Source organism: Eschrichtius robustus, chromosome 1 (genome assembly GCF_028021215.1).
Source record: "Eschrichtius robustus isolate mEscRob2 chromosome 1, mEscRob2.pri, whole genome shotgun sequence".
Lineage (NCBI taxonomy): Eukaryota > Metazoa > Chordata > Mammalia > Artiodactyla > Eschrichtiidae > Eschrichtius > Eschrichtius robustus.
Genome location: NC_090824.1, coordinates 10,185,357 through 10,195,015, shown reverse-complemented (window position 1 = coordinate 10,195,015; position 9,659 = coordinate 10,185,357). Strand labels below are relative to the sequence as shown.

At 55.2% G+C, this 9,659-nt stretch overlaps 1 protein-coding gene across 1 annotated transcript; it reads left to right on the top strand.

Annotated features, from left to right (window-relative positions):
• The first annotated feature begins 451 nt into the window (after nucleotides 1–451).
• On the top strand, nucleotides 452–5,801 carry SERPINA3 (serpin family A member 3). Its single transcript, XM_068551526.1, is given in 4 exon segments — nucleotides 452–688; nucleotides 690–1,104; nucleotides 2,773–3,040; nucleotides 5,639–5,801. Coding segments are annotated over 4 exon segments (1,083 nt in total).
• Nucleotides 5,802–9,659: the final 3,858 nt, after the last annotated feature.

Sequence of the window (9,659 nt, the reverse complement as noted above, 5' to 3'; positions counted from 1 at the left end):
CTGGGGGGGGGCAGACAGGGGACATAGTAGAAAAGGAGCCCCTGCTTCCTAGTCCCCTCTGACGGTGTCTGCTCTCCGAGCAGGAGGGGGGATGGGTTCTCACTGGACAGCACCTCACACCCATCACCAGCTTCCCCCCTTGGAGCCAGGCAACCCAGGCTTCTCACCCTCGCTCCTCCACTTGCTTGCTGGGTGACCTTGGAAAAGCCCCTTTCCCTCTCTATGCCCAATTCGTCCATTGGGGAAATTGGTAACAACTACAAGACTTGCTTCAAAGGGTGAGGGGGAGCCCAAAGCCTCCTCACGTATGTTGGGAGCCCAGGAGGGTGCCTAGAACTGGGAGGTCACAAAGCAGCAGAGGCAGAGAGAAGAGAGACCACGTGGGGACAGTGGGTGGTGGTTGGGACATCAACTGACACACCGAGATCTAAAGGAGCTTTGCTTTTCAGAGATGAGGACAGAGGGCATGTCCCCCCTCCTGGCTCTGGGGCTCCTGGTGGCTGGGCTCTGCTCCAGTGTCCACTGCCTCCCAGGGGGAGGGCTTGACCCGGAGGATGTGACTGCAGAGGACCAACACAAAGGGGCGTCTGTGGACGACCACACATTCGTCTTCAGCAACCCCGACTTTGCTTTCAGCCTCTACAAGCAGCTGGCTTTGAAGACCCCCAATGAGAATGTCATCTTCTCCCCCCCTGAGCATCTCCATGGCCTTGGCCTTCCTGTCCTTGGGGGCCTGCACACCCACCCTGATGGAGATCCTGGAAGGCCTCAAGTTCAACCTCACAAAGACCCCCGAGACAGAAATCCACCAGGGCTTCCGGCACCTCCTGCAGATGCTCGGCCGACCCAGCAACCAGCTGCAGCTGAGCGTGGGCAATGCCATGTTCGTCCAGGAGCAGCTGAAGCTTCTGCACAAGTTCAGGGAAGATGCCCAGGCGCTGTGTGCCTCCGAGGCCTTCTCCACCGACTTCCGGGGTTCCGACACTGCCAAGAAGCTCACCAATGACTATGTGAGGAATAAAACCCAGGGGAAAATTGTGGAGTTCTTCAAGGACCTTGACAAGCTCACAAATATAGTCCTGGTGAATTATATATTCTTTAAAGGTGAGTGCCTGGATGGGGGTTCAGAAAGAAACCCCCTTTTTTTTCTGAGGCTTCAGGGCTATTTCTGTCCTGGCTCAGACAACTGTGTCATTAGGCAATATATTAAAGAGATGGCTGACCCCAGCTTAGGGAGCTTGGGCACTAAGGCCCTGCCCCAGCCATAGGCTTTGTCTGTCTTCGGATTTTCCAAATTCCAATCGTCATTAGGACGTAAGGGCAGGGGAGCCACTAACCCTTTGTTTGAGGCAGAGGGAGATATTTTATTCTGACTTAAACTTGCCCGGCTGCCAGAAGGAAGGAGCTTTCCATTCGTGTCACTCTTGAGTGCCCAAGAACTGCAGCCTCCTTCCTGATGAGCTGGGTTTGGACCCACTCGGGACGGCCTGGGCTGTGCGTGCTCTGAGCCATCTCTGACCTGGGCTTTTTCCCGTCCAGGGGACTTGGTCTCTGGAGGTTCCCAGTGAGGCTGGTGGCCGTCTTCACAGTGAGACAGCCTCTGAGGAGCCTGGGCATCCCAAGGTTCTTCATTTGTGCGCTTCTATCATCTGGAGGGTAGAATTGGCAAGGCCACCATCAGGAAAAGCCTCTGCAGAAGGAAACATCCTAGACAGGACCTTCTCCCAGCTTCTAGTTGGTTCGACACCCAGTCCCAGTGATAGAAACTCAACATTGCGAACTTCAGCCAGGAAATTCATAAGGGGCAGACTGAAGGCAGACTTTGCACGGGGAGCAGCTGTGCAAATAGGGACCCAAAGATGGATCATCGAGTCAGGAAGTGGTCAGGTGTGTAAGAGACACTGGCTGTGGGGACCAGTTAGCCCTGAGCTAGGAGCTCCTGAAAGAGCCCAGGGCAGCGCTTCTGGGCCACTGATTTCACCTGTAAAGGAAGGCCTGAAACTGAATTTCTCTGAAAACTGAATCCAGGCCTGTCCTGCTATGTTTGTTCTTTCAGTCTCCTGTACTTTCCTCTCCTACAACCCTGCCCTGGTCTAGGACTTTCTCCTCCCAAATCTCCCCGCCAGGGGCACCCCAGCCAGCCCGGAGTTCCCTCAGCTCCTGCCTCTAACCCTGAGGACACAGGCAGGGGTGGAAACAAAGCAGGAAGCGGGGGTGGATACACACTCCATGAAGCCCCAGGGCCCCGATCTCCCCAAGAAGCCCCCGTCACTGAATGCTCCATCCTCTTGCGGGGAGACCCGAGCCCTCTCCTCTACTGACCCCGCCCTGCCCTCCTGCTCCCCACGTGGCTCCTGCTTCAGCCTGGCTCACAAGGCTGCGGGGACATGTGCCCTCCCTGCAAAGCCAGCGACTAACCACTGGTCACTAACACTGTTCCCTTTAAGGACCAGGAGCTCCCATTTCTCTGCAGGCCTAACCTCACCCCATCTCTCCCTTGCCCTCTCCTGTTCCTGTTGGTTTCTCATGTAGCACAATTAACCAGGTTTTTTTGGTGACCCCCTTTCCAATCCAGACGTGTGGGGTCACCCCCATCCCCAAGGGCCTACCCACCTACCCAGGTATATTTGCAAACCTAGCAGGGCCATCCCTAGAGGCACGTGGGGGGCTGCTGGTGTGGGGAGGGTCTTCCCCGCTCAGGGACCAGGGCAGAGGAGTGAGACGCCTGCAGCCCTTGCACCACAGACCCCTCACCTGTCCCTCCACCTCTAGCCCAGTGGAAGAAGCCCTTTGATCCCAGCCGTACTTATAAGTCAGAGTTCCACGAGAACAGGATGGTGGAGGCGCCCATGATGACCACTGGGAGCCTGGAAACGCCTTATTTCCGGGGCGAGTTGCAGGCCTGCACCGTGGTGGAGCTCGAGTGCACCTGCAACGACAGTGCGCCCCTCATCCTCCCTGACGAGGGGGAAATGCAGGACCTGGAGGCCGAGTTGCTCCCAGAGACGCTGAGGAGGTGGAGAGACTCACTGCAGCCCAGGTGACTGTCCCCAGGACCCGGACCTGTGGGCCCACCTGCCTTTTCGGCCCTTCCCCCTCTTCCTGGACTCCGGACCCGCAGCCCCCAGGCCTCAGTAATGTCCAGGGGCGGGGGCAGAGGTGGGAGGGCCCGTCCAGGGGTGACCTTGTCCTTGGCTGCCTGCGTGGCTCTGGGCCTGAACTGTTCCTTCTCTAAGATGATGACATCAGAGGGGGCAGGGCTGAGGGTTCCTCTGACACTAACATGCGCTGAGTCATGGGGATCCCCACACAGCCCCCGACACTCGTGCTGTTCTCTCCGTGGCTCCACCTCTTGCAGGTGGAGGGGGGCAGATGGAACTGGGATCGGTTGGGGGCTCAGGTGAGACAGACGCTGAGCATCAGCTTTGCACTGGCTAAACACTAATTCACTCATTTATTCATTCAACCATTCAGCACTGGTTGAATAGATGAACTGAGGACATGCTATGTCCCAGGAACTAATTTAGTCCCTGAGAGTAGGTCAGCAAATAAAACACTAAATTCCCCACCTTCATGGCACTTTGTAATTGCAGGAGACAGACAAGAAATAAATACAGTAACTAAATTATTTGGTACTTTGAGAGTTGAGAAATGGAGAGGTGAGTGATAGTAAAGAAAAAAGATAAAGAAAATTGTACCCAGAGGTAGCTTGTGATTGTAAATAGAGCGGCCCTTAGGTGATGTTTGAGCTGCAGAACTGAGCCTTGCAGACGTTTTAGGGAAAAGCGTTCCTGGTCAAGGGAACAGCCAGTGCAAAGCCTCTAAGGCATGAGCAAGGCTGGTGTGACTGAGGATTAGTGAGGCCAGAGCAGCAGAGCAGAGGGAATGAGAGGGAAAGTTGGGAGAGGTCAGGGCACCGGGGGTGGGGGGGATACTCAGGTCATGAGGGGCCTTGCAGACCCTTAACCTGGCCCCCCTATAAAGGAAGTGGAGAATTATCACAAGGCTTTGGGCCAATGAATGAATGATCTGTGTAATGTTTCAAAAGGATCACCCAGGTTGTCCAGTGGAGAACAGACAGCAGAGGACAAGCATGGAGGCAGGGAGGCCAGCCAGGAGTCCAGTGCACTCATCCAGGGGAGCCGCTGGGGGTGGACCAGGAAGAGCTGGGGAGGGTGGGAAGGGGTCGGGTTCTGGATAAACTGAGGGTAGACACACAGGTCAGGATGTGGAATTCAGGAGACTGGTATTAAGGAGGCCAGCGGAGGGAGAGGCAGTTCTGGGCCCAGTGTCTGCTGCGGGGGAGATAGGGAAGGTTGTGGGCAGCTATGCAGATCCTAGGAGTAATGGGTGTGGAAAGTACGTTATAAACCGCAAAGAATGAGAGACCTGCCTAGACGTGATATTGAGGCTGCAGTCCCTTCCCCAACCCCTGTCCAGGGTACCTGACGCCTTGGGGCTGCCTGACTCTCAGCCCCACCTCGCTGAAGATCCCCAGAGACCCCAGGACACGGGGACCCACCCTCCCCTGCATGTACTCCCTTCCCAACCCTTTCCTTCTTCCAATACCAAGAGCTACCACAGGGCAGGGGCTCAGTGAATAGTTGTAAATGGATAGAATATTCGTCAAACATCTTTGATTTACAAGCACTGGGGGAACAAGCATCTACACATTCCTGGCCCATAGAGGGCGCTCACTAAGAATCTGTTGAATGAATGGATAAAGGGGAGGGGGGAGGGGGGAGGGAGGGAGGGAGGGCAGAAGGAAAGATGGACTCTGAGGAGGAATAGGTACCTCCCTGCTCCCAAGGGACTCAGAATTTAATGGGAGCCACAGCCTCCTCGTGTTTGACATCTGTAAGAGCTGACACCGTGACAAGAGTCTTAAGGGAAATAGAGACAAAGAGAGAGGAGGCCTGGGGGTGGGAGACAGCATCTGTTGCTCCAAGAACCTGCGGCCACCTCTGCTCAGAAGCAGACACATCCCTGCCCTCAAGGGGCTCACTGGGAAGACAAGATAGAGATGTTGGATTGGTTGATTCAGGTCCCCAAGGCCCTTGAATGCAGCCCCCAGCCCTCCACATCCCCCCCCCCAAGCCCCTTCCCGGCCCCTCCCCTCCCCACTGCCCACACTCAGGCTGCCTGTGTGCTGTGGGGCAGCCCTTCTTTCTTCCCTCTTTCCTGCAAGTGCATCCACCTGCCTCCTGGACTCCTCATCACCCAGTCAGCTCGTCCCCTCCTCTGGGACTCAGGCTCCATGCCACCTCCTGCAGGAAGCCTTCCTGGTGCCCTTGGAGCAGCCGCCCCAGCACAGTCTCCCAGCAGCTGTGGAATCCCTGTTGGAAGAGGGTGTTTCCCGTGCCCTATGGGCTTACAGGGAGAAGCAGGGCCAGACGTGGGCACCGCCCCAGCCCCAGCCCTGGTGAGCTGCCTGGCACGTTAGATTCCTGCCTACGTGATGGATAATTAACGAATTAAGGAGAGTTACCCTGAGGGGTCTAGAAACTGAGGAAAGGAGTCCTTATTCCAGGGAGAAGGGGGTAACTGGAGCAGAAACCACAGAAAACCAAGCTGTGAGGTGGGAAAAGGCAGGCTCTGAGTCAAGCAGAAGTTCAAGTTTATTTTCCTCATTTCCTAGATGGATAGATGAACTCAAGTTGCCAAGGTTTTCCATCTCCAGCGACTATGAGCTGAGAAACATACTTTCCCAGCTGGGTATTAAGAAAGTCTTCAACCACGAGTCTGACCTGTCAGGGATCATAGAGGCCAACAAGCTGGGGGTTTCCGAGGTGAGTCTTTAAACTTAGGACAATTCATCCTTCTTATAGGAGCTTGAATGGTGACAGACAGGTAGATGTTTGGCTAATTTTGAATTTGCAAATTCATTGAATTTCCTATAACTCACTCACCCTCCCTGGGACTCCCTAAGCCCAGGGGAGCTGGGTTACAATCATGGTGGGGAGCTGTCCCCGCTTTCCCTGAAATCTAATGTGACCCAGAAGTCTACCATTGGGAAAGATCTGAAATCAACAGTGGACCCCATGCCAAGCTCTACTTTTCACTGCCTATAGAGTCAAATACTTAAAATCTCGTACCCCTCAGTTTTTTCATCTGTAAATGAGGGTGATAGTTCTTAGCCAGCATGCAGAGTCTAGCAGAGCAGGTAAGAGGTTATAGGTACTAACAATGGCTACAGGGACATCGTGATGGAAATGCACTAAGAGCACAAGACAAGAATACCAGAGGCCCTGGTACTGCAATCCTAGAAGCAGAGAAGTCAGAGTGAATGGGGGAGGCTGGGCAGCCCTGCAGTCTCCCCTGCACCCCACCTGCCAAAGGACCCGGTAAAGGAGGCCCATGTGCCAAGGGGCCTGCGGGGTCCAGGGATGGGAAGCCACATTCTACGCAAAGTAGCCGAGGGCTCAGGGACATTTCCACTGGAGCAGGAGATGAGCAAAAGCAGTGCACACCCATCTGCTGCTTCAACATGGAGGGACTGTGGACAGTCGCCTGTGAGAAAAATGCCTTGCCTTGCCCCTCCCCCTACACTAGGGGGCGCTTTGGGGGCAGCACAGTCTCTGGACTCAGACAGAGAGGGATCCAGATCAGGAAGCCCCTGCTCTTTGCCTCTCTGACTCTGGGCCCAGCACTCGCGGCCTCACTTTGCACATCTGTGCATCATGACTGCAAACCAGCCGAGAGTTTGTTGGGAGGACAAATTGAACAGGTTGGCAGCACGGTGACAGACAGCATCAGGTGAATGAATGCCAGGACTGGGAGGGGCCCCTGCTGCCCGATGCCCACTTCTGGGGGCTCTGGTCCCCGGTCCAGGTTCACTCCTCCCTCCCCAGGGCCCACGATGTGCCCTCGTGCTGACCTTGCAGGGGCTCCAGAACCTGACCTCTTCTGGCACAGCCCCTGGACACCTCACTCCTGCAGCTGAGCTGGGCCTCCCTGCTAGGAGTTCCCCTGCTGCCCCCCAGCACCCCAACTTGGGAGACTAGCTACTTCCAGGTTCCCAGCTGAGCTCCTCCACCACCTGATGAGTTCTACATACTCCCCTGACAGAGGATCCCCCTCAGCAGCCAGAAGGCGGTCCTGGGAGTGAAAGAGCAGCAAGCACACAGCCCTTCATCCCCCTGATGTGATAGGGGGCTGTGTCATCTCTAGGGAGAAGAGCTCCAGGCAATAATGATGACATCACCTACAACAGAAGGGTTGAGATCTCTCTGCCAGGCAGCCTGCTCAGACCTCTACCGGGAATAACCCATCTAGTCCTTGAGATGATCACATGAGATACTTGCTGTTACTCATCCCATTTTACCAATGAGGAAACAGCATCAGAGAGGTTCAGTCATTTCCCCCAAGACCACACAGCTAGAAATTATTGCAGGCAGGTTGTTATCGCAACCTGATGAGTGTCAGAGGAACACTCCAAACCACAAAGCCATTCTGCCCATAAAGATTTTCACAGCCATGGCCCTCATGGGACTTAGGATATAATGGGCAAGACGGATGATGAACAAAGGACTGGAGGCTAAGAGGAGAAGACCAAACTCAGTGGGAAGTCAGGGAAGGCTTCCTGGAGGAAGGGGTTTCAGTGCTGCCAGCAGAGGAAGTGTAGAAGGTTGTGAGTGAACAGAGGAGAATGTTCCCAGCGGAAGAAAAAGTGAGGGGAACATTTTCAAGAAAGGGAAAGAAATTGAGCAGGACTGGAACAGAAAGCTGAGGGGCTGTAGAGAGGATGGGACCATGATGGAGCCACTGGACCACTGGGGGCCTGGCAGCTCAGTAAGGATGCTGGAAAGTTTCCATAGAGCCCTGGGCAGCTTTAAAGGAATTTAAACAGAGGGTCTCTCTGAGCAGATTTGCATAGTAGAAAAATGACTCCAGCTGCTGTGTAGAGAAGCGATTCAGGGCCAGGAGAGGGATGCGGGCTGGACATTAAAGGGGATGTTGCAGGAAATGGGGCCAAAGTGGGTCCAGCTGGAGCAGAAGAGTGGGGATGAGTGGAAGGCTGGGAGGAGAACCCATGTTTCTGTGAGTGGATGTAGGGAGATGGCAGTAAAAGGGGGCATCTGGGTTTGGCTCCTGGGTGATGACAAAGCATCCCCTGAGGAAGGACCCCCAGCAGGAGGAGCAGGTTGGGGAAGGGAAGGGGACACCTTTGGGTTCGGACCCCAGTTGTGTGGTTCCCTGGAGGCAGCCAAGAGATCTGTTCAGGGGAGTTCAGGAGAGAATCAGGGCTGGAGGGAAGCATGAAGATTTGTCCCCCAGGATGGGCAGGTGAGCGCTGAGGGGAGGAGGTCCCCTAAGCTGAGTGCCATGGGGTAAGAAGGGGAGGGCACCCGAAAGGGCGGGGCACCAAGGAGAGGCAGCAGAGTGGGGAGGAGGCAGGAGCACGGGAGGAAAGCTGTCACCCCAGGACCACAGGAGAGGTGCCCAGGGGACAGCGGAGGGGACTTAGGGGTAAGGGAAGGATGAATGGTCCATGGGATGCAGTGATCTAAAGCCACAGGGAACGGGGCAAGGGCAGGGTGAACAGAGTGAGGGGAGGCCTGCCCTGGGCTGGAGGGGGAGGGAGGGAGAGCGAGACGGGGTGCAGAGTTTAGCCTTCAGGGTGGTGAGAGCCGAGCTGGAGTTGCCTTGTGTGCTTTAAAGTTGCTGGAGCCTTGGGCCCGTTTGCGTGACCTTAGGAAAGATTCAGGAGGTGGGATGACAAGCACCAGGGCTGCAGCATGGCACAACTCCTAAGGGACAGTTAATAGAGGTGACTTGACCCACCCATAACCTGGGACTGCACAGGGAGCACCCAGAAGGCTGGCACCCTGCATCCCTGGAGAGAGCACAGTGCCTGGGATGGAGGAGATGGGAGGGGATCCTGACCAGGTGGAGGGGGAGAGTCAAGGTTAAGACATCCACTGTGAGGGGCAGGTGGAGGTGTGTGTTTCCTGGCAGGATGCTCTGGGGCCTCCTTACCTCCAATGCCTCTGCTGATTTCCAGTGTAAGAGCCAAAGCCACTTGCTGAGTGGCATTTCCCTGGGGGAGTGGGTGAGGGAGAAGCATGAAATGGGACAGAGAGGGGACCGGGATATCCTGCAGGTCTGCTAGGCTCTGCAACAGGACTTGTGATATCTGATTCCAGGAATTCCTGGTGCTTCAGCCCTCGTAGTTGTAGGCTCTCTGTCTCCCTCCTTCCAGCCTCCTTGTGGAGTTTGAGAAGGCTGACTGCTGGGCTGAGGGTGGGGTGGGGACAGCTGAAGATACGGAGTCATGGGTCTGAGAGCAGCAGGACACGGCCGAGGGCAGAAGGAGCTGAGGGTGAGGGACTTGGGATCACCAGGATGAGTGTAAACATCCTATTGGAGTGTTAATGTGACAGAGAAAGGCCACTCTTCTCTTGGCACAGTGGTGGCCTCTTTGGTGGTCCTCCTTGGCCCTCAGTTTCCTCATCTATAAAGCAGAATCAATGATAGACTCTGTGTGTGTGTGTGTGTACATGCATGAACATGTGTAAGAAGACAAGAAGTCACTGAAATGTTTCCTCCTGAGTCCGATGGTTCCAGAGGCAGTACAAACATTCTGAAAGAGTCTTTTTGTGTGAATTAACTCCTCACCTGCTTAAACCCAGGTGCTTGTGGCTGTTTGCCCCTTGGCT